Source organism: Macrobrachium rosenbergii, chromosome 55 (genome assembly GCF_040412425.1).
Source record: "Macrobrachium rosenbergii isolate ZJJX-2024 chromosome 55, ASM4041242v1, whole genome shotgun sequence".
Lineage (NCBI taxonomy): Eukaryota > Metazoa > Arthropoda > Malacostraca > Decapoda > Palaemonidae > Macrobrachium > Macrobrachium rosenbergii.
Window position 1 is genome coordinate 41,089,028 of NC_089795.1, and position 25,665 is coordinate 41,114,692.

The 25,665-nt window shown below is 38.0% G+C and overlaps 1 protein-coding gene across 5 annotated transcripts in view; it reads right to left on the reverse strand.

The window, feature by feature from the left end:
- The window catches only part of Ccdc85 (coiled-coil domain-containing protein 85), a 30,187-nt gene that overhangs the window by 922 nt on the left and 3,600 nt on the right, over nucleotides 1–25,665 (reverse strand). Inside the window, exons 1-6 of one of the 5 annotated variants that reach the window (XM_067098361.1) lie at nucleotides 16,342–16,515; nucleotides 11,337–12,285; nucleotides 10,303–10,491; nucleotides 8,246–8,510; nucleotides 7,244–7,504; nucleotides 208–467 (exon numbers count right to left, since the gene is read on the reverse strand). In XM_067098361.1, the coding sequence (XP_066954462.1) occupies nucleotides 208–467; nucleotides 7,244–7,504; nucleotides 8,246–8,510; nucleotides 10,303–10,491; nucleotides 11,337–12,227 (1,866 nt within the window). In that variant the 5' untranslated portion in view covers nucleotides 12,228–12,285; nucleotides 16,342–16,515. Of the gene's footprint in view, nucleotides 1–207; nucleotides 468–7,243; nucleotides 7,505–8,245; nucleotides 8,511–10,302; nucleotides 10,492–11,336; nucleotides 12,286–15,244; nucleotides 16,516–25,665 lie in introns of those variants that run through there. The other 4 variants (XM_067098362.1, XM_067098358.1, XM_067098360.1 and 1 more) reach the window with 4 other exon arrangements.

The window sequence follows — 25,665 nt, forward strand, 5'->3', positions numbered from 1 at the left end:
CCAACTGTCTCTCATCATTTAATAGTCTAACTTCCTTAAGTTTAAATCATCACTATTAACATTCCTGAGTTCATAAAAGACAGGGCCTCAGAACCCAACTTCAGAAGGTGCCAGAGCACTTTGGTCTATTAGAAGTTTGTAAATTTTGTGTAAATAAAGGAGTGAATTAGACCAAAATAAATGTACAAGTCACAAAATTATACTTACATTACACATTTGGCGCAGCAAAGCCTTTTCACCATCTGCCAGTTCAGAGTCTGGACATGTCACATTAGAGCCTCCGCCACCAGGAAGAGGTGGTGGTGGAGGACCCTGTGAGTGAGGAGGTGCACCTGATGGGTGTGATGATCCATCAAGTTGTTCCTGCAACTCCAAAACTCTCATAGCAGCTGCTACAGCTGTTGGTCGTGAAACTAATGGAGGCGGTGGAGGACCGTCCAATAGTTCATCATCACTCTCAGCAGAGCCTGCAATAATTCCAACTATTAAACTGATGTCATGTTATCTAACTGATCTGTGGATATACAAACCATCAAAAGAACATGGTGGTTACATAAAAACAATTCAAAATACACCTGGTTACCCTGAATTTTTTTCATAAATGGTTTTCTTTCCTGGTTCAGGAGTGCAGGTAAACAAATTTTAGCTATGAAATATATAACTTGTTTTATGAAACAAAAACCACTACTTTACAAATATGAAATAGCCTCATACGTCTCATGTATTGTGGCACATAAAAACAGAAAAAATCCATCTAATTATAATCAATAAGTAAGCAACTCATGTACACAAGTGTAGAAGGTACCACAATTCATTAAAACCCAATGCTACCAAAAAAAAAAATTACCACTGAAAACATCCTAAGTCTTCATGAGACAATGGATTTTTCACAGCAAAGAAGACAAACAAATAACTGAACTGTGCAAGGGCTGTACACCTGCTAAGAAGTTATCACAAAATTCTACACAGATAACAATAGTAAAGGCAAAACCAAGTGCAAGGGATTTTCTTAAAGTTTTAGCTTTATCTTTGAACCCTAGTCTTCCTTTATTGGTGTGATTGGATTTTTAATTTAAAAAAATCAAAATACATCCTTTGGCTAACCATTTTAGGACTGTCCTTTCAACTGTCTTTTTTCATCTGTTTCCCACCAGATGGTGCTGGAATGTAAAAATATCTTCATTGTCATATTTCTTCATGACCACCCACTAAGATGTGGGGAGGCTGGGTGGGTTTCCACTTTAACAGTAGGTAAGTATCCAAATAATTAATTTTATCATGAAAATTATCATTATTTGGAATGAATCTTACCTACTGTTAAAGTTAGCTGACTACCACATTGAATGAGGATGGTGGGTTAGTGCAGCCAGAGAAACAGAGTTCAGCCAAGTGAACTAAAAGCTTTTTAATGGGGAGAAAAAGCTTCTCAACATTCCTGCCTGATGTGTGATCCTTACTGGCAAGTACTGTCGCCAGACGTTGGAACCACAACAGGGTGTAAGGCCCTCATAGCGAGACTTGTCAGAGGATCCTTACAGGGAAAAAAGGATTCTTGTAGAATACTGGTGACTCCTCTACCTGAGTCGAAAGCCCATAACTGGCAGTTTAAAACTAAAGACAACTACCACCATCAGATAAGAAAGTGCACTCCTATACACCAAAAGTGTACCTTCATGCTCCCAAAATTCAACAGTGGGATTTCTAACAACTAACAATAAGACAAAAAGCAACGTTAATATTATATTTGGTTCAAGAGAGAATCCCGGCTGCAACGAAAGGACTAAGTGCTTAACACCTCATGCTAAAATTGAACATTCACAAATAATGAAGCAAAAAACAGTTATAACTCCCCTGAGCTGCAGGACAACCTTCTCTAGAAGAGGGTTTTAAAGGAAATAAAGACATGTTTACAGTGTGGCAGCCATGAGAATTATTTCCAAAATTGGTAAAAACTCAGGAAACAACTCTGTATGCACAGACTTTAGCCATCTTGGACATAGGAGTGTTTTGCCTTCTAACATCACAGATGAAGTCTTAACTTCTCCTCTTTCAGGTTTACGACTGTCCAGGTAAACCCTTACGAGTTCTAACTAGAGATAAGACAACCATTATTCCATTGCTACCTAAGCAATTAAATTAGGCACTGTCACAAATCTGGGAAGGACTTACAGTTCTAAGTGCTTCCTCTAAACAATGAAGGAAAAGAGAGGTTGCCACTAGAGCAAAGCCAAAGGGCTTAAAGCTCACTACTATAACCTCTTACTAGGTCTAATCTGGGCATACAGACATTCAGTTCTTCATTGTCTACCAAAGCAGTTAAAATGAAAAATTTTAATCAATCTGTAATTTACATAACAAACTAACCCAGTCTTATTGTCAGGGGATTTTCCCCAGCGGCTGCTGGAGTCCAGTTATTAATAGCACAAGGAATTTGGTAGAAATGGAAGCCAGCCAATGGGGCTGAAGGAGGCAGGTGTAGTCCGACCTGGGTTACCCCATCCATGCTGTGATATAACAGTTTTCTCTAAACCACCTTCCTAACAAGGAGGCACTGCCTTTCTTGCCAAGAAGCCAGTCTTTTTAGCACTGTAACAAAACTGGGAAGGGCTTCCTCCTCTATATCTTTTCTCTGAGGCAAAGAAAGAAAAGAGAGGGGTTGCCCCTAGAACAAAGCCCCCATACCAGAAAGGGCTTGCAGCTTACTAATAAACCTTGCCACAACAAAGCTAAAAGACAAGAGTCTTCAAGGTTCTTCAGTGATGCCTTATCAGAGGGCTGAACTGAGGTTATGTAAACATCTGAAGGCTTAAGTGTAAATTCCATCGTAAAACATGATTGGGAGAAGAAAGTCCCAGCACAAAACATTGATAACCTATTCAAACTTTAAATTCTGCGCAATATTCCAGTCAGCATGATGCAGAACCAAAAGCAATGTAAAGAGGTATCCTTGATCGCTGTGACAGAAAACTGCTTTGCGTATCTAAGATACTGTACTGGAGAGCTTAAATCAATATATATCTACTGGAACAGGTGCTGGATATCACTCAGGACAAACACCAAGATCAAAAACTAATCACTGTTATTGATACACAAGTCTAATAGTAGAGGGCCTTCTAGATTTAAGGACTGCTTCCTTAGTCATACTAGAAATGCCCTTAGCTTATAACAGGCAAATGAGAATCTCCACGCACTCAGATTGAGCATGTGGAGGTTGATGGAATCTTCTCAAATAAGACTGTCTGAAAAGATCCTTCCTGGATGAAAGAAGACGAGGAACGTCTACCACCAGGAAAGAAAGTTAGGGGAACCATTCCCTTGGGGCCACAAATGCACTAACCATTCTAGAAGGAAAACATCCACTGCCCATGCCTGAGGATCCTGGCATGGAGGGCAGTAAACTGGTAGTGTAGTGTAGTGTTTTGGAATGTCGTGAACAGATGGGTGTTGGGGTCTCCCTAAAGCTTCCACAACGTCTAGCCAACCAGTGGCAGAGACTATCTGACTGGAGACCCTGTCCTTACTGCTGAGTCAGTCTTTAGTACCAAGGTTTCTTGGCACTAAAGAAGGAAAAGGAGGAAAAGAAATGATGTTGCCGAACTCTGTCCAAAAAGAAAAAGAAGTTTCTTTGCTAGCCTGAACAAAATTCTTGAGTTGTGTCTCCTTGTCATCTTATATAGGAATCGAGACTTGCATGAGACTATTCTAAACTGCCATGAGCTGTAGGATGTTTACACTTCCACTTCCTTAAATCAAATGTGTCTCCACATGGCCCCTCCATCTGTCTCCAAGACATCCAAGGACAGTGTAAAGGTTCTTGAGGTCTACAGGCCAACCCATACAGATCTCAACAGTGGTAGAAACTTGTTATCCTTCTATCTGTTGGAGAAAAAACTTTTGACATGAGATAATTGATCCTCATCCTCAGATAAACAACTGACTGGGGTTAGAAATGAAGAGATAGTCAGCCTTGACAAAATGTCCACTCCTATGGCTAGATATAAAACATAGTTCTCACCATAACAAATTGGTGAGAATAGGACCAGTTGTCCAAATATGGGAGAACTACAGTACTCTGATACCAAGCATATGAATCCATACTGCTAAGACTTTAACTCACAGGAGAACACTTTACTTAGACTGAAGGAGTACCAGGAAGTGGAAGTACATGTCCTGCATGTTGACAGAACTTAACCTTTCCCCTTCTGAAAAGCCACCAGGACCCAACTGAATGACTCACTGAAAAGGAAGTAATATGAATAAACTTTAGAAAGGACATGCTCATGGCTCGATGACCTAGTTGCATAACAACCATCCAGCCTACCCTTCCAAACTCTGAACTCTTCTGTGTGAAAAGTTTGGAGAGTAGGATCCTAGGAATTTGATGGGGGTTAAATATAACAAAAAGTACAAAGTATCTTTCCCTGAGAACCATCACTAACAAACTTTCTACTTAACACTTTGCCAGATACTCCTCAAAGTCTACACACACACACAGCCTTCTGAGGATCACACAGCCTACTTGAACTGGGAGTTCTAAACTTCAGTTAAGATTACATGTGTCAAATCTTCACAGAGAATGTGAGCCACAACTCTACTAAAGCAGCACTCAAGAGTAAACTGGGAAATTCTACATGGAACTTTGGTGCAAAATGAAAAAAAAGCTGTTGGGGCTAGACCCTAGAGGAAGACTTAAAAAGTAGTGCTAAGAATTTCTAATCTTCTGATTCAAGACATCTAAGGTGATGGCCTTAACACTTAGGGGTTAAGGAGACAATGATGAACCACTGTCAAAAACAGCTACTAATGGTTGAGCAAGGATACCTATATGATTTTACACAAATGTTTCTGTTACTATTATAACATTAGATGCAAAAGGAATAAGACATTCCTTCCATTAGCCTCGGAAGTAGGTCTATCATCTTCAGGACTAATTTAACTACTATCATCATCATACCTTAAACGTATTATTTATCTGTTGTAAATTGGTATATCGACCCCTTCGTCCCAAAACTTGGTCATGAAGCAATTAGGCCAGTATTTATTCTTAGGTATGAATTATTATCATTGTTATTAAAGTAGTTTAACCAGACCACTGAGCTGACTTTCAGCTCTCATTGCCTAACCTTTGGCATTTAGGCCAATGTTACCCTAGCCTAAAGTATTGTAAAAATGGGATAGCTTAGTCTAATTCATTGTAGCCTTTGTAAAAATGGGATAGCTTAGCCTAATTCATTGTAGTCTATGTTAATTTTTGACCTATATGCCTTATAACATAGTCTGCAAAATTGGGGGGGATGTAGACAGAGCAGACACCATTATATCTACCTACATATACACATATACATTTCTACAAATGCAAGCAAAAACAAAACATACATGGAAATATTACTCTCACAGTAACCAAGCTGTAGCGCTAAGTACAAAATACCGCATTCAAATGTACTTTCGCCTTACAATTAGGCCAAGAACTATAAACTGCAAGGTGAACAGAGGAAGGTGAAAAATGTAAAACGTATGCAAGATGTAACCCAGCTCTAAGCAGCTTCAAAACTGGAAAAAAATGTAGTGGCATCCAAGAGCCAGCATACACTGAAGTTTCCGTTTCTCTTCGACTCTACATTCAAGATAATGCACCCTACCAAAGCTGAGATAGAAGTAAACTAAAGAGCACCGGTTACCAGATTCAGTTTTGGCAAAAGGAAGCAAAAAATGGAACAAAGCAAGCTATGCTTGGCTTCAAGTCAAGAAGGTAAAGGGTTCCAGCATGACGTCACCACATAACCTCTGCGACAGTGGTGTCGATTGCACAGATGGGGAAAAGGGAGATCTCTTGCATGACGTCACCACATAACCGTAAATACCTCCAAGAGGGGCATACAGTACTGAAAAAGCAGAGTAGAGCTATCACCTGTCACCTGGCTAACGCACTCTAGATAAGTAAGCTGCGGAAAAAGGAACAAAGCCATAAGGTGGGAGAGATGAGGAGTAAGGGAGGTTATCATCCGCTCGGGGCAAAAAAATAAAATAAAAAAATAAAAAAAAACAGAACCATTACACAGCTAAGAAACACTGAGACCAACGTAAAATGTCTGAATTCCTAACTCTACTGTCCGCCTACATAAAATATACTCCCCAAAGGGGAGGGAACGGGAGCCAGCCACCACTGCCAACTTAAGGAAAACTGCTATGTTTCGCAGATTTCAGGTTACCACAGTTGGCAACACTGGGGCCAATGAACAAGAGAGACAACTCTGAACTCACCGGAGACATCCAGCACCGAACCTGAACCAGAAAAAACAGTAGATAGAGAGGTGTCGAAGGGCACAGAACCTTGGTCCCAAGACACACCTTGGTTCCCTGTCAAAGGAGACAACCAACAGATGCAGAGCAGTCCAGAGGGTGAGCTACAGACAGATGCCAAGGCTCCAACACCTCTCTCGTGGGGAAACCGAAAAAGTTAAAAATACTACAGTATGTCAAATATTTTTCTCCTGAACCACATGGGAAGTAAAAGAAGGTGAAGCACAGAGAGGAATTAACCTATGCTAACAGATAGGTTAGTGGAGAAGAAGCCACACCAGAAGACAAAAGGAAAAGACAGGGTAGGCTTCTGGTTTGCCCTACCTGTCTACGTAAATTACTGGCCTGTAACATCTTCCGATACTACACAAAATTTACATCCTCTCACCAGCTCACTCAAAATCTACATATCAAAAAAACCACACTCTTGCCAGAGCATCTAGCCTAACATAAGCTACGAGGTCACCTTGCAAAATCTAACATTCGGTTTCCACAGTCTTTCTTATACAGCCTAATGCTCTCATCTCTGCTTGTAGAGGACATAAAGCAAAAACATAAACAAGCACAATACCGTACAGGAGAAAATAGCCAGAATCATCATTATATTACTAATGCCAATCCAACCACCAGGTCGGCACCAAGAAATATTACAAGAACGTAAATATTCCAGCACCATCTGGTGGGAAAACAGATGACTACAGTGGCAGACCGAGCGGATTAGCCAAGTGTATTTTGATTTTTTAAATGCTGATCGCACCAAAAGGCATGAAGATAAAGCTAACTTTAACAGTAGGTAAGATTCATTCCAAATAATATAAAGTACAATTTTCATACTTGCACACAAACTACATTACTTTAAAGTAAAGAAAAACTACACAATTGATAGTGCCATTCCTTAATGAACACATGACTAAGGCAACTATGGCTGGTGTACTCAACTTACCTGGTCCTAACGGAGCTCTATTAGTTAAACCTAGTCCCACAGCTCGTAAATGATGAGAAAACGAGTACGGTGGAGGCTGTGGAGGTCGTGAACCTAGCTGCTTATCTTTGAGTTGAGGAAATGGAACCTCTACACAGTCTGCAACTTCCCCTTCAGGATGAGTACGATCTACTTTTGTTAGCTCTTCAACAAGTTGCTGTTTTTCAGTTTCCAACAAGACAACTCTTGCCTCTAGAGAACGAATGTAGGACATCACTTGCTCTGGAAGAAAAATTGTATGTGATCCTCAACTTTAAGATTTTATTGTCCATGAGTTAATTTGCTAAAGGATTTGCACAAGCAATTAGAATTCTTAATACGAGAACATCCTATGATTATGATGCATTATAAAGAGGAGCGTGCACAATCTACATATAGATGGTTAAATCAGTGTGGCATGTTTATCCATTTCATCACAAACTTGCTAACCTAACTATCCTCCACTTATGTAAAAAAAAATTAGGACATAATAAATAAAAAATTTTTTATAAACAGTACTAATCAGTTTCCTGAAGTCTGCTGCCAGACAACTTAAAAACCCAATTAGCCTGTACAGACTCTACTAGAATTATGAATCTAGGACTCAATTCAATTAATCTACGACTCAAGTTACCTATTGTAAATAATTGGTAAAAAATAATCTTTTGTAACTTGTTACAGCTGTAGTTAGTCACAAGAAACAGCTTAATCCATCAGGATTTCTCTTACAATAAGCTTTATTGTTAATGTTGAGCACAATACACAGTACATACAGTATTGTATGTACACAATATGTGCACAAAACAAAATTTGAACCTATGGGTGGCAGAGTGGAGTGCTCTGAACACAATTTCAATTTGCGATCGTTTGTTTGTTTGTATCTTTGAATGTTTTTAAGTTGAATGTTCATAAGTAGGGTGGTGTCTATATACGTCTTGTTGTACTCAATATAATGTACGTATACCAAGTCAATTTTTAACTTACCGTTCATTGGTGACCTCTGGCGGCTTAAAGTATCCTCTAACAGTCTCTCCCTTGAAGACGAACGAGCTAATGGTATTTCAGATGATGATGAAACTGAGGTTGAAGACTGAGTAACAGTTTGAGTAGGAGCTGGTGGAGGACCTGAAGGTTCATCAGCATTCGTAGATGAAGAAGATCCATCACCATCATCACGAGTAATCATGGGATGTCCGCAATGACTGCAAGCAGCATTGTTTCTTTCTTCATCTAAGTATAAACATAATTCCTGGAAGTACAGTAGTAGGAGACTTTCAGAAATCAAGCTACCTATATAGCTACCTGAAACAACTTTTAAATCTATAACTTTAAATTTAATACATCCTACCCACACATTACACTATTTTGCATGTTTCACTTACTGAGAGTAGAGGAACAGAAAATTCATCATGAAAAACAACTAACAGGGTATAAGCCCTGATTACAAGTATTGGGGGAGAATCACCACAAAGAAGAACGCTGATCCACCAACTGCAATTAGCCATAATAAGTCAAATACAGTACAGTATGTGAGTTCTGAAAGTGCAACAATATGTAACACAGTATATTTCCATTATATCGGGGCTAACAACAAAATAAAAAGTGGTGACCTGAAGCTTAGTTAAGCGATTAGAAAAAACATGGACAGGAAGAAGGGAATTCTAAAATTTGGCAAAATGGGAACTGCGGATCTCTAAACAGCAAATGTGGGTGTCCTAGCAGCTGCCACAGTTCTGTCTGAGAGGGGACAATCCTTTGTCTCATGGAAATATGATAAACAGTAGCCACCAGTATATACCTACACTGTAATAATAATTTCCGAAAGGATCTTTCTTGTCCTCCCTGGGGTGACAGTAGGGAATCCAAGAATTCCAGAGGCTTCAAGACAATCTCCAGGCTTTGTGGCCTGGTTCTTCCACAATACTAAAGAACAAAAGCTCTATGGAGAAAATTGGAGAAAGGCTGAGGACTTCTTTGAGGAAGCCTATTCTTGGAGATGAATTCCAGAAGCTTCTAAGGCTTCCGAAGGCTTCAAGACAATCTCTAGGCTCTGAAGCCTTTGGATTTTTTTTATGGAGAAGGAATGGGATTTGGTACTTCCTGGAGACAAAAGGCTTTAAAGATTTCTTTGGGGGAAGCGGATCCGACAGGAGCTGAAGACGGCTTCACAGGATCCTGGGGTCTAAGAATTTAAGATGACGTTATACTCCAATAGGCATTTCTCCAGGAATGCTTCAAAAGCTAAAGACTGCTTCAAAGGATCCTGTAGTCATGAAGACATCTTTATAAGTACCAGGTACTAATAAATACTTCACAAAGAATGTTGTTTACCAAGAAGTAATGGACTCTGGTGGAGTCAAATCCGGAGGGATATTCTGACTCCACAGATATTGCTCTGTGCAATGAGGCTGAAGGACTGGATGATACTGTGCTCCATGTCACTGATTCTGATTAGTCTGCGTCCCAGACTAATTGTGAATCATGGGTTTTGTTTTGAAATTTTGTTTCTGATAAATAATCAAATGCAGTGCGACGAAGGACCCAGTTCACAACTGGCAGCCATGTTTAAACAGGGAGCCCTTCAACTGCCCTACTACCCTGCGCAGCGTAGAGCGTGCCTCTCACTAGCTTATCATAGTCATAATCTACAACACTGAATACCAGAGAAAACAAGGAAAGTTGAACCACCTTTAGAAAGAAAAAAAAAAACAGAAACCACAAAAGAGGTAAACAAAAGGTTAATAAAGGTTTACACAGTTAGGCAAAACTGAAATTTCAAACTACTTAGACATGTTTATGCAAACCCTAATATGTGCATAATATGTTCACTGTGTTCTGGAGTCCTGCACTATGAGAATAGTGACTGGCAAGAATTTAGTGGCATTTAAAAGTTGTATCAAGGAAAATATAAAGGCTGCTTATATCTACCACCTGATATAACTAAAGTCTGAAGAAAAATAGCATAATGAAGTAGACAGAAAAATATAATACTTATGTATGGGGTTTGTGAATAAAGAACCATCACCTTGAAGACACTTTACCTTTAACTCCAAATTGTCTTTAATAAGTTCTTGTTGCTTTGTATCTAATTCTCTCAGCTTATTCTGATAGGCAGTAACTTCCTGACGCATGACTGATGCTGTATAACGGCCAAACCGCTGCCATTCACGAGCTAGTTTTCTTCCCTTCTGTCTGTCATCATCCAGAAAGCAGCATAGATCACGTAGTTCCTGAAAAGTCATTCGATCTGTTATAGTCTCTTTGGAAATAAGATACATTACAGCACTGCAAAGAACATATACCTAAAATCTGTTTCTACTGCTCCTCAATTTTTCAAATATTTAGGGGTCTAGCCTGCTGACAGGCAACAAAATCTGATGTGCAACAAAAATCCCTCAGCATAGGCTACACATGACTATTTCCATGTCCTTTAATATTTAACAATAATTCCAAAATTTCTAGCCTTACCATTTAACAAACATTCCAACTACTGTACTGTAAAACTGCCTACCTAACACTGTACTGTACTTATCAAAAGCTCAATGTGTTCCTTTATTTACTACCCAACTTTTTCTGCTAACACTTCTGCAATATCTGCAATCATTATCTTGTAAAGCATATCACACTAAGCACTGTGGACTTTCAAGTGTTATAACACCTGCTTTATCTGTACTCATTATTATTGTCTTGTAAATCTCACCTGAGCATTCTCCTTCATTTTCACAAGTTCATATTCTAACAGACTAAGAGCTAAGAAATGAATACCTTCCACTGTGGAACACCTTTCACTGTAGCACAAAGAAAATAAGTATATATAAAACAGTACTGTATTTTCTTCTGTCAGGAGTATTAAGTAAACTAACAAAAAAAAGCTACCACTGGATAAATGAGTAAAATAAATGTGATTTCGAGAATTCCAAAAGTTTAAATTGAACTATGGTACTATACTGGAAAAACTTATTAAACCATCATTTTACCTTCATGAAGCAAAGACAATTAAAAAGACGTTATCAGTAGAGGAACAATGTTTTACATAACTGTAAAATGTCTTACATAAAACTGTAGTTATACATACCTGATTGTCATCGGTGAGACGCTGATGACTATCTCGCAAGTGCCTCAATTCTCCAGCTTGTTGGTGGAATGAATGTTTCAAATCCCTGACTTCACTCTCTATCCTCAACGCTTTCCCTATAAGTTCATTACGATTAAGAGCACTTAACTCCTCCTCCAGTTTAGCAGTATCTGCACTAACTCCCCCACTACCACTATTGTTTACACTATTCATGGACGGCCCTGAGCCTCCACTAAGTCCCCCTAAATTTCCAGGATACTGTTTAACAGGTGGCTGTCCCTGAGGTCCACCAGCAGCTGGAGCTGGGGGCTGCTGCTTATCAGAGTCCTCCTGCATGCCACTAGATCCAGGGTAGCGTGGGGGCTCCGGATAAGCCGGAGGATGCCTCATTTCAGCATTAGGAATGTCTGGGCGGTCACTTGGTAGCTTAGCTCCATGTGGAATGTGTGGCATGTACTGACCATGAGGACCTGACATTTTATGCTGTGCATGTGGAGGCCCTGGAACACCATGAGGTGCAATCATACCAGGAGGTCCTCGCTGACTATGAGACCCATGTGGAGGTGGTGGCCCATGTTGCATCCCAGGACCCATTTGCGATCTTTGCTGGTTACCCTGACCCACCTGTGGTCCCATCTGATTTTGGGGACCACTTGGCATAGGCGGCCCACGCTGATTTGGTGGTGGGACATGATGTCCATACCCTGGGTGAGAGCCATGTTGAGGTGGCGGTGGTGGAGGAGGTCCGTAAGATGCTGATGGTGGAGGGTGAGGAGCATGGTGTGGAACTAAGTGAGGAGGAGGCCCTGCCCGAGAAGGACCAGTCTTTCCCTGGTGCTGGGAATAGGCCATGTGGCGCTCAAGATGGTTGGAGCTCTCCACAGCAGGCATTAGCACGGATCATCTATACCCGGTACTAGCCTGCAAATTCCCCTCCACTTTCATCCATCTGGAAAAAGAATAAGAAATGTAAATGACCAAATATTGAATTCTAAACAAGATAAAAAAAAATTTGCACTTTGCATGAACATAATAATTCAGCTACATATATCTGCATACTATATTAATGAGTTTATGGAGTTTTACTTATTCAAAGCAAAAAGACTCCAATAAACTTTCATCTCTTTATCTCTATAAACATGGCAAATTTTGAAGATAACTTGCATTTTCTTAGATAAACAAACCACTGCCTTTATATAGGACTGCCTTAATATGGATAAACTTTTGGTACTGCCTAGCTGAAGTTTGGAAACATGGTTCAAATTTGGCAGTTTGCTTATGAGGGGTTGTCTTAAGGCTTAACTTATTATAACAGAAAGACTGTCAGTGTATGGGACATAACTGCTCCCAGCTGTACCACAAAAGGATTTCATAAGGGCAATTGAGCATATTGCAGTGAAAGAATGATGACATCTTTAGTGGACCAAGTTAAAAAATTCCCCATCTGGGGACCTAATACCTCTACCGTCCCTCCCATATTAACAAATGATGACAGTATTAACCCATAATAACAACAGAGCAATGCTTCTTCATGTGGTTGTTAAGGAAAAAAGTCTTCTCTTAACGATTCTCTTCCTGATGCCTGTCATTCTGAGCCAACTAATGAAATTGGGTTTTAGTTCAAAGAATACTAAAAACTTTTGACGTGAGGCAGTGGAGATGCAGATAGGCTTTCCCACTACTTTCAAGGAAGTCATTGGTACTTTTTCCAAAACTCAAAAGGCTAGCCTAAACTTTACCAATTTTTTTGAGATGCAGATAGGCTTTCCCACTACTTTCAAGGAAGTCATTGGTACTTTTTCCAAAACTCAAAAGGCTAGCCTAAATTTTACTGATTTTTTTTATATTTTACCAGTACTTCCCACATGAATGGAAATCATGAAAAACTGGCTGTTCAAAATCTTGAATCTAAACACTTACTTCCTAATAATCGGTCATCTATAACTGAGGACGGAAGACTGAGCACTTGTTATCATTCTCAGATTTCTAAGTAAATAGCAATCCTTTAAAAAATCTAAAGACCTTAGCCTAATTAAATCATCATCTAGAGTGAGAGCCTTGGGAGCTTTACTTATTACGAATTTCAAATCCTGATGTATTAAGGAACACTTGTCAAAAGCCCATTGCCCATACAACAATTAAGTCAAGGTACTGTATTATACTGTACTTTACTAGTATGTGACTTCCATCTCAAACACATAGAATTTACCAAGACGCTAATATGTTGCAGAAATCTCAACACATTCAACATAGTAAACCTCTCAGTATTCTGCATCAATTAACAAGTTTGGACCTAAGTTTTCACCTCACAGACTTTCAGCTTAGAAATGAGGAAAATGTGCATACCTGATCATAACATTTGTAAAAGGTACATGATTTAAGAGTAGGCAGGTCTTTACACCCACCTAATCAGGTTATACTAATATGAAGACTGAAACAAAAAGCCTGACAACAATAATTCATAATCAAAAATGGTAATCACTGGAATACAACCAAACCTAACCTGCTGTAAGGCATAACCTCCACCAAGCCCTACCCAAGGGGTCACATTTAACCTAAGCTTTAGTACTGGTAAGGGTCCATGTCATACAGTAATTACTAAGATGACAAAGTTGGAAAATATGCTAAACACAATCTGATAAATACTGTAATAATTATAGTACATAGGCTATTTCTCGAAACAAAAGTTATAATTTCTGCTTCATAACAACCACATCAACTACAAGCTTACCAGTACAACATAACATGGCCAGCCCTAGGAGAGTTAATATTAACTCAGTGGTCTGGTTAAACTAACGTAAAAAAAAAAAAAAAACATAACATATCTTGAAATAAATTTGTTTCTATTTAAAATAACTTCACAGTATTCAAGAAATTATTTTTCATATAGGAATGGAATGGACTACAAAATTTAGGACCAAGGACACACGCAGAGACCTATGAGGTCATTAACCACTGAAAGAGAAACTGAGACCACAAAGGTTTGAAAAGTGTAAAAGGCAACCTCACAGTTGCACAAAGAAACAATTGTTAGTAAGATGGTAAGTTAGATAAAAAAAAAAAGCATATGAACGGAGGTAGAGTATAGAAATAGGAATGAAAGGGACAGCAGCTATGGGTCGCTGCAAGAATATTTGGCACAAAAACCTAGCCGAATTACAAAAGATCGCAGGGCATGAAATGAACACTAGGTTAAACTACAGACTTGCTCCAAAGAGTACGAAACATCTGAGGGATCCTGAGTGTAATATTTTCGAGCTCACATGACCTGAGCTACAGATACATACATTGACTAGTTAACAAAAGGGTAGTCAAACTCCTTGTGGCTAAGATAGACCTAATCATGGGTTTATGCCAGAATTAGTCAATTAGCCTAGGCCTACCATGGCCTCAGTTTTAATATCCTAATCTGAGAAAGGACACCCGGTGACAGAAAGGCTAATGTATAATATGAACCTTGGTCTTGACTAATTACCCTAACATTAGGCTTGAGCCTAAGAATTCCAACAGCTGGCAGACCTACAAATCTAGGCCTAGCCTAAAATCAAGTAGGCCAATGACATGGGACTGGCCTTGCCAACGCATGGAAGGCAGGCTAATGCTTAGGCAACAAGCGAATCAAAACCAATTAATACTTTTATCTAAGTTTCTTAAACTACAGACTTGTTCAGCCGACTATCTTTAAGGCAGTTTAAGCTAACCTAGTTCGCTACCGTGCGACTGCCTAGACTGTCAATGAAAGCTTGAATTAAGCTGGCAGGAAGTTCAGGTAACCAGACAAACTTTTCTACAGATTAGTCTCCAATTAATCGAATTCCAAACTGCTTGGATTATCAAAAGGATAACTCTTATGATAACTCTAATGAATGATGAATGAATAAAAACACCATAGGCCTAAATTCGGTTACCTGGGCGCAGGTACTGACCCATCCAAGTGGGCTAACCATATCACCAGTATGTTTTGGGGCTTTGAGAAGACCCTTGACACTTAACAATGAAAAACACACGACAGATTCAATCTCACCTTCGTCGCTCCCCATCTCAGTGAGTTAAAACGTTCATGGAAAAGGCGGAAGAGCGAGAAAATGCTGCTCAAACTCAAAACAGAAGCGAAACTTTCCACTTGACACACTTTAAAAAAGTTCATCCGATTCGAACACATATATTATAATCGGCGTCTTATCTGCCGACTCCAGTGTTGGTTTAATCCGTTATTCGTCACAAAAATGGTTTGAATTTGTTAAATTCAAGTATTAAAACGGTTATTTTCACTCGCATATCAACGTCGATTTCACCTCAGTTCACCTGTGGACACAAACATTCAACATGGCCACCCGTGCCAGCGCTGCCACATATTCCGGAACGATTCGTTAATACATCATTTATCTGAGGCACTTCCTTGATGAAAGATAATTAAATACGGTAAAAATTCTTAAAAAGATATAGCTTATCCAAATGAACTTGCTATTTCAGCAAATATTTAGTGTAAAAGATTATTAAATTGTAACATGTGGCACCTTTCCGATGCCCTCCGGGGAATTTAATGAAAGCTGTGGAATGCGAGATTGCTTCATACCTTCATTGAAATCGCCTATTTTCATTAGCAATAAGCAATAGTAATTTTTGCAGGTGATATCGCGATAACATCGACCATGAATGCATACTCGTGATATGAACTTATACAATTCCACCAAATTTAACCCAAAAAGCGCTTTGTAAAGAAAAATTATATTTGGTTGTTTCATCCACGTTGAAGAGGGTTATACCGGAAATGAGAGCTGTGCCCTGGCATGCACGCACTTGCATGCCAAAGTTTAACTTACAAAAGTTTATTCTCGTGTCACAGAAGCCCTTCACACAACTGACACACATATTCGGTGAGCTATATCTCCTGGTTGCATAGAACCATACGAACTACGGTTCAGCTTCCGGTTTCTCGCTATGACGTAGTTGCTTTTCTCTGCCTAAAATTTCCGTTTTTAAACGGTTGTGCAGGACGTCTTACGTGTTCCTATGACGAAAACTAGGCTTCCGGTTGCTTGAAGAAGCATGAGCATCTATTTCTCAGTGTCTGACTTGAATATTCACGCTGTAATGTGCGATAATGTCTCGACATACTTGCGTCGAGAGAAAGCTGCGTGTTGGTAGCAGGGGTCTTCTTGATTGATTAACTGTGTCCTGGTGAATTCCTTCCCTATTTATAGGTTATATATTACGGAGAGATTGTCGCTTTTCCGGGAAGAGATTAAGAAGGTGATAGTAAAATTAATTCATGTTAACTAAAAGCAAGTCTCATTGTTATGACTCAGCCTTCCAGCTGAATTATATAGCTATGGTCTAGCGGTTAGTAGTCAATGCAATATGTAAGAATAAACAACTACATCTTCCTTGCTGTCTGTGTATTTTTTTCAGAATTCGGAGGTGAGTGCTTTTGTTGCTGCCGTGCTTTCCCTGGTCGGTATTTCAGCTTTCTCTCTCTCTCTCTCTCTCTCTCTCTCTCTCTCTCTCTCTCTCTCTCTCTCTCACATTTTGCCTGCCATGTAAATTCCCGGACTGTGAACTTATATATTATCATTATGGAATGAGTTTGGAATAAACTGCGATAAGAAAGTGAAAATCATGTAAAATCTAACAAAATGAACAGATCGGCCTGTAAACTACATACAAATTGGAGAAAACGGTACATCATCATTAGCCTCTCTTAGCCTAAACATTTGACGGCCTCTTTTAGCCTAAACACTTGACAGCCTCTCTTCTTGGCTTTACTACAGCCTCCCTCATATCTGTTAGAGCCTTTCTCGTTCTTCGTTAGAGCCTATCGTAGACTTATAACTTTCAGCGCCCATTATACCGTCACGGATAAAGTTTGCCGTGGAAGGGATGGGAGGACAGCCTTCACCTGAAGGCCACGACCTTCGGTAACCGTTCAGGTAGTCTAAATTCATTTGGATTTTGAGTATTATCGGGTAATGGAAAACGTGACTTGCATGTTAAATATTCATTGAGGTAACGGATGAACTCATTGGATCCAACGCCTCGGTACACCCTCGGGAACTGGATAGATAGACAGATAGATGTGGAAATCAACTGTACCTGTAGCACATATTTTGTAGGTCTATCTATAAACTTTTTATAACAATATATATGACAAAAAAAAAGTGTCTTCCGTTTACAGTTGCGACCTAAAATCATCAGTAACGGTTGCATAGATCGTGCGGAGATCAGTTATGTGATATTTCACGGTCAGGTGACGACGAGACTTGACGTTACCGTCACATTAGCTCTCTGACCTTTTACGCTTTATAGTACGTTACGTTACTCCAACTTTTACGCTTGAAATTATTGTAACAGTGTTCCCATTTTCACTTTTAACAGTACGTTACTTTACATTACAATTTGCTACTGATATTTTCACTCTTTACTACGTTACGTTACCGTCATTTCCACCCTTTACCGTGTTACGTTACGTCATTTCCACTCTTTACAATGTTACGCTATCCACACTTTACCATGTTACAGTAGTTATGTTACGTCATTTCCACCATTTAAAATCTTGCGTTACCGCCATTTCCACCCTTTACAATGTTACGTTACCGTCATTTCCACCATTTAAAATCTTGCGTTACCGTCATTTCCACCATTTAAAATCTTGCGTTACCGTCATTTCCACACTATACAATGGTACGTTACCATTAATTCCACCCCTTTACAATGTTATGTTACCGTCATTTCCACACTTTACAATGTTACATTACCGTCATTTCCACCCTTTAGAGTGCTACGTTACCGTCATTTCCACCATTTACAATTTTGCGTTACCATCATTTTCACGTTATATTAAATTATGTTATTGTCATTTTCCACTTTTAATTGCATAAAATGACTCCCATTGTCATTTTAATATAATTTTCTATATCATTAAAACCAAACTCTCTCTCTCTCTCCTCTCTCTCTCTCTCTCTCTCTCTCTCTCTATATATATATACTATATATATATATATATATATATATATATGCTATATATATATATACATATTCAAAGGTGTCTCTACCTTTATATTTTCGTGGACTGTCATTATGTACTGTTATTCTCTTTTGCATACGCTTACCTTCCAATTCAGAACAAGTTCTTACTAATGCCCCTTTCAATCGATCGCATATCCAGGCAGCAAGAACTTGCAAACTCGTGCAGTGCTTGCATGACACTTCCTTAAGGGTTTAAACCCCCTCTTCCCTGAACCCTAACCCACGCAAGTTATTTTTTTTTAATGTTTCCATCGTGACGAGATCTAAACAGAGTGGTAATCACGCTACAAAGTTTTATACTTCCTTTGATCGACCGATGCGATAAGTCTTGGTCTAACTGACTGGATTTAGACGAGTTTCCCCTTGCACTGTAACTGTTCAGAGGATAGCAAACAGAGAATGTTTTATTTGTAGGTTAAGTGTTCAGAGGTTAGCAAATATTTTAGGATGTTATATTTGAAGGTTAACTGTTCAGAGGTTAGCAAACATTTTACGATACATATTTGCAGGTTAACTGTTCAGAAGTTAGCAAACACTTTAAGATATTAGAATATTATACTTGTAGGTTAACTGTTCAGAGGTTTCTAAATATTAGGATGTTATAATTGTAGGTTAACTGTTCAGAGTTGCAAATATTTTAGGATGTTATATTGAAGGTTAAGTGCTCAGAGATTAGCAAACATTTTAGGATGTTATATTTGTACGTTAACTGTTCAGAGGTTAGCAAACACTTTAAGATATTAGAATATTATACTTGTAGGTTAACTGTTCAGAGGTTAGCAAATATTTTAGGATGTTATATTTGAAGGTTAAGTGCTCAGAGATTAGCAAACATTTTAGGATGTTATATTTGTACGTTAACTGTTCAGAGGCTAGCAAACACTTGAAGATATTAGCATATTATACTTGTAGGTTAACTGTTCAGAGGTTAGCAAACACTTTAAGATATTAGAATATTATACTCGTAGGTTAACTGTTCAGAGGTTAGCAGACACTTTAGGATATTAGAATGTTATAATTGTAGGTTAACTGTCCAGAAGATAGCAAATATTTAGGATGTTATATCTGTAGTTCAGCTGTTCAGAGGATAGCAAACACATTAGGATTTAGGATGTTATATTTGTTGGTTAACTGTTGAAGGGATAACAAACATTTTAGGATATATTTGTAGGTTCAGTTTGGTAGATATATTTATTTTTGTTCGATTCTTCGTCCAAGATAATTTCTTAGACTGAGTATATCCTCAATTTTAGCTTATTTCTCTTCGGTCAAATCTCTGACTAAAGTTTTTTCGAGGAAAATACAAATTATTAGGAAATATTTTTTTTTTTCTATTTTTGAAGCCTGAGGAAACATTTATTTCTTTTAGCTTCATAACAAGAAAATAACAAATAATGTCAAACTTTTTTTCCCATTTTTAATTTTCCCACCCATTATTATCTTAATACTAACGATTTAAATATCCAATTTTATCATTTTTTACAAGACTACGTAGCCTCACGGAGTGCCATCTTGACCTATGTTGGCGCAAATAAAACTAAACTATTTGTAATCCATTTTTTCCATGAAATGTCATAATTTCTGGCTGACTAGTTCTAGGGATTTCTCAGTATTGGATTAAGGAACCTTCCCCTAGAGGTTTACAGATAAATGAATGCCAAAAACATTTTTTTTTCGTAATATGGCTTAATGTTACAGTATTTTGCACTTATAACGTTAATAATTAGTTGCGTGATAAATTTATCATGATTTCCATCAACTGATTATGTCCAGTATACTGTCATTGCAAATTAAATTATAATAGTCTAAGTTTATAGCCATTCCAAATTCAGTGTCAGATGAATGTAGGTACTGATGACTCAGTATACACCTGTTTCAAAGAAAGATATGAACCCTTGTGATACTTTTTAGTATTCTGGCACTTACTGCTTTATAAAGGAGCTTCTGTGACTTGGTTCGTTTCAAAGGAGTCTCTGTGGATAAAACAGTGCGTATTTGTTTTAACTTGTTTCAACACTTTGACGATTTAGGAATAGGTCTCTATTTTCTGACAGTAAGTAGATAAATATTTGAGAGGTAGCTTTGCGTATCAGGGTAATTTGCTCTCAATAAAAAACTGTACAGTGTCCAGTTAAAAAAATAAAAATCAACAGTTCACGCGAAGCTGTGACTTATAGGTAGGTCTATTGGCGTGAGCTTTGAAAGCCTTACGAACGAAAATTCAGACGGACATGTTCCTAACATGTCGAGCCTTCCTGTATCAGAACAGTTTCGATTTTGTATTGTTATTTTTGCTTGTAGCTGTTTTTTTTGTGCATGTATGCATTGCTTGTCCAATTATGTATCTTTGCTTGTTCATTACATTCACTTATCCCTTTAGTATTCTTCTTCTTTCTTTCTTCTTTCTTCTTTCTTTTCTTTCTCTCTCTCTCTCTCTCTCGACGTTATAGTTATGAAAATTTTGGCCACTTTGTTAAAGAACAAACGAGAGAGAGAGAGAGAGAGAGAGAGAGAGAGAGAGAGAGAGAGAGAGAGAGAGAGAGAGAGAGAGAGTATTAACGAAACGATGTCGATAAACATAGAATGTCATAAAAGAGAATTAGCCCTCAATGAAATTTGATTATTTTATGAAAAAATAGATAAATATAAGATGTCTTAATACCTTTAAAAAAGTGCATATCTCTTTTGCAACGATTAACGGTCATGAGGACTGCAAAACAAACATAAATAAATAAATAAGTAAATCAACCCTGGTTTAGCATCCGTGTCTGCAAGGCCACCAATAACTTTTGGTGATATTTCGTGGTCTGATAAACGAACACGGTCGAATGCATAAAAAAAAAAAAAATCGTACACAAAATCATTTAAACTTAAAAAAATCATACCACCATCTCAGAGAACGAAGCTCTATAAAATTAAAAGAATAATTATAAAAATTACAAAAATGTTTAAAAAGACCAATTGAAAAGGAATTTTTTCTTTGTTGCTCGGAATTGATCTTAAACTTTACGTCACCATTTACATATAGGACTGTTCCGGGGATATATCCTTGCCATTACGTCTCTCTCTCTCTCTCTCTCTCTCTCTCTCTCTCTCTCTCTCTCTCTCTCTCTCTCTCTTTAGATTTTACCGACTGGATAACGAGAGCAACCGACGGCGTTGCGTAATTTAGTGACGTCGACAAATAAGCCCCCGTGAGAAAGTTGGCCCTCCTGCTAATCCTTGAAGTTCAAGGTCATGGGGATTCCGATGAGGTGCTCAAGAAGAAGAAGAGAGTAGATGCAAAACAATGGACATTGAAAGACAAGAATAAAACGAAAGCTAGAAAGGGCTGCCAAACAATGGTATATTTAGGCACAGGTGCTCATTGTAAGCCAGAAAGCTGAGAAGAGCTACAAAATTATGCTTATTTAGATATACAGAAGCTAATCGAAAACAAGGCAGCTGGTTATTGATATTACAAGAGTAAAAAAAAAAGCTGTAAAGGGCTACAAAACAATAGTTATTCAGATACAGGGGCTAATCGAAAGCTAGAAGGACTGCAAAAATTGGTTATTTTAATATCTATAGAAGGTAGTCAAAAGTCAGAAAGCGCTCTGTGAGGGCATACTTCCTCCAACGTCAAAGCCTTTTGTTGTTATCAGAATCAGAGTACAATCTTACAGAGTCAGATATTTCAGTAATGCATAAATTTCTGACGTTTTTTATGATCTTTGCCGTTTCTTTTAGATATTAGCAAGTATTTTCTATAAGAAAATTCAACGGGCATCCATAAGTATTCCCTGTGTATGACACAGGTAATCTACAGGTAATGAACCCTATATTTATACTTCTAGTGCGGGGGACAGCCTTCCTCACCTAGGCTCGAAGTCTCGACCCTCTCTTATATTGCTGTCATATCTGATGGTATGGGTGCACCAGTAATAATAACAATAATAATAATAATATTATTATTATTATTATTATTATTATTATTATTATTATTATTATTAATATTGCTGCACCTATGACACCAGAAATAATAATAATAATAATAATACACACACACACACATTTCTACATTTAAAGTAATATTATTATTATATTGCTGCACCTATACTGTCAGAAATACACACACATACACACAATAATAATAATAATAATAATAATAGTTAATAATAATTCATACTGCAATATTGATTGAAAAGAAAAATTTAGTTCCATTTCCAGACCCATCTTAAAATCTACCTGACTCTACCTCGGTCCATAAGCCACCCCCTCCCAAAAATTGCAGTGGAATCCATCTGTAAAATATCCTTTGAATAAACAGACAAATAAGGCAACACGGACCTTGTCGGCAGGGGGATAACAGAAAGAGATCGGTTTACTTGTTCGTGTGAAGCCGCTTCGAGTACTTTCCGTTGGCGGCCCTCTTCTCGAATTTGAGTGACCTTGCCGGGGCGACCTTTGAGGAGAACCAGTTGGATGAGACCGATGTCGCTGCTCTTGGTACGTGTATAAATACATGTATATATATAGATATATGATATATATATATATATATATATATATATATATATATATATATATATATATATATATATATATATATATATATGATATATATAGAGAGAGAGAGAGAGAGAGAGAGAGAGAGAGAGAGGAGAGAGAGATCTGTTGCTGTGATGCGCAGATCATGGATGATCTTTCATCTGATAATCTAACCTCATAGCAACGGCCTTATTGAACTTTTGAACTTTCCCCTTGCTTCCAGTTTCCCTAACCCTTAAACCCTTTTAGATTTCAAACTTGAAGCAAACCTAGCGGTCTGGTGCAAGCGGCAATGGACAATTTGCAATTGGCAGGAAATCAATGTACATATGTCAGGAAATAAAGTACCTGTGTCAAGAAATAAGTTACGTAAGACAAGAAATAAATCAGTTGATATTATCTTGAAAACTATACATCTGGCATTCGACCCCTCGGTTGGTTGTATCGTGCACAAAGGTCCACACCAACCATCATAGTCTCCTCAACGCTAAACTATCCATCACTTGTAATTCTGTCAATCCCAGCTGAGACATTTTGACTTGCACCAGCAACCGCCTGGGTTATATTAAGTGATTCTGGGTTGTTGGCATTGTTGTTGTGCTTTTAACTGCTGCTGTTAGAATCTTAATCGTGGTTCTCGTTGATGTTGTCAGAATCTAAATGACACCTTCAGTGACGACATTCTACAATTTCGCTGTATTCTAAGAGGTTGTCAGACGTAAATAATTCTTTGTTTTGGTCGGAATTCTCATCCCTTGTTTTAGTTTTCTGTAAAAGAAAACTATTGAGATGGCTGTTTGTCTGTTCGTCCTCACTTTATGCAAATTGGTATGTTGATCATCCACCCTCCAGTCATCAAGCATAGCAAATTGCAGCCCTGTAGCCTCAGTAGTTTTTATTTATTTAAGGTTAAAGTTATCCATAATTGTACTTCTGGCACCGCTATAGGTACCAACAACACAGGCCACCACCGGACCATGGCTGAGTTTCATGGACCACGGCTAAGAGTTTCATGTGGCGTGGTGAGGCCACCACCGGTCCGGACCGTGGCTGAGTTTCATGGGCTATGGCTAAGAGTTTCATGGGCCGTGGCTTAAAGTTTCATACAGCATTACATGCTGTATAGAAAACTCGATTGCGCCAAAGAAACTTCTGCGCATTTTTTATTTATTTTATTTGCAAATGTTGTTTTTCGCTGATATGTGATTCTTGCCTGTGGTTGTTGGTTTTGCTGATATGTGATTCTTCTTGGTTGTTTTTGTGTTGTTGCTTTGCTGATATGTGATTCTTCTTGGTTGCTTTTGTCGTTGCTTTTGCTGGTATGTGATTCTTCTTGGTTGTTTTTGTTGTTGTTTTTGCTGGTTTGTGATTCTTCTTGGTGGTTGTTGTTGTTGTGAGATTCTTGGTTGTTGACTGGTCATGTTTTCTCCATGGTAACGTGGGCTCTTCTTCATTGATCAGCCCAGCTGAATACAGCTTCTAGGCACCGCAGTACCAGTTCGGTTGTAATTAGATAAATTAGGTGTGAAGGAAATAGAGAGGAAGCTATAGGCAATCTGATAAAGACAGTAAAACGGTCTACAGACTGGCATTAACAAGATAAAGTGGCATACACATGATACAGTCATACATACAGGGTAAAAGTCACGATTCTAGATTCATCCTCAGGTGAGTATTATTGTTAGTTTTTGCAGACACGCAAACAGTCACAAATAAACACACACACACGAGTACATGTATATATATATATATATATATATATATATATATATATATATATATATATATGTATATATATATATATATATATATATACATATATATATATATTTATATATATAGTATATATATATATATATATATTATATATATATATATATATATATATATATATATATATATATATATATATATATGTTTATTTGTGTGTGTGTGTTGTGTTTGTTTGTGCAGAAATAACTAAAAATACATTACTCACCAGAGAGAGTAAGGATGAATCTAGAATCGACTTCACCGTATGTATGTATGACTGTATGTATATATGTATGCCACTTATCTTGTTATTGCCAGTCTTTAGACCGTTTACTATCCTTTATCAGATTGCCTATAGCTTCCTCTCTATTTCCTTCACACCTAATTTATCTAATTACAACCGAACTGGTAAAGTTATGCCAGACTTTTTTTTAACAATTTAAACGCCATTTATGCTTTCCGTTATCTTGTAGCGTTTTGCAGACACTGTCGGAAACTTCGCCACAGTTTCGTGAAGAAGTTTCCAGGCGTTTATTGATGATCAGACTTCCCACGGGCCTCTGAAACTGGTTAACGAAACGTGACTAAGATTCGTTACTGGTTTAACCAGCCACCAGCGCTTGCAGGCCATGGGAACGAAACGCGGTCCTGTATTAAATAGACGTGAGGATTCGTCCCATGACTTCGAGGAGAACGAGTTATGGTGTCACTTATATTAACTTATATTTCTCTCTCTCTCTCTCTCTCTCTCTCTCTCTCTCTCTCTCTCTCTCTCTCTGCAAAAACCTGCCATTTCAGGAGGAGCGTGTGTTACAATGGTTTACTTTTACAATTCCTCATTTTTCCGTGATTTAGAGTAAATTATTAACTGATATCACCTGACAGGTCTATTGGAAATTCTTTTTCTAATTTATATCATAAATTACATTTCTTATGTCTTTCCAGTAACATCTCTTAATGGTTAAAGGAAATAAAATCTTTGTCTTTATTTTGCCGTTTGTACCGTGACAGAAAAATTTAT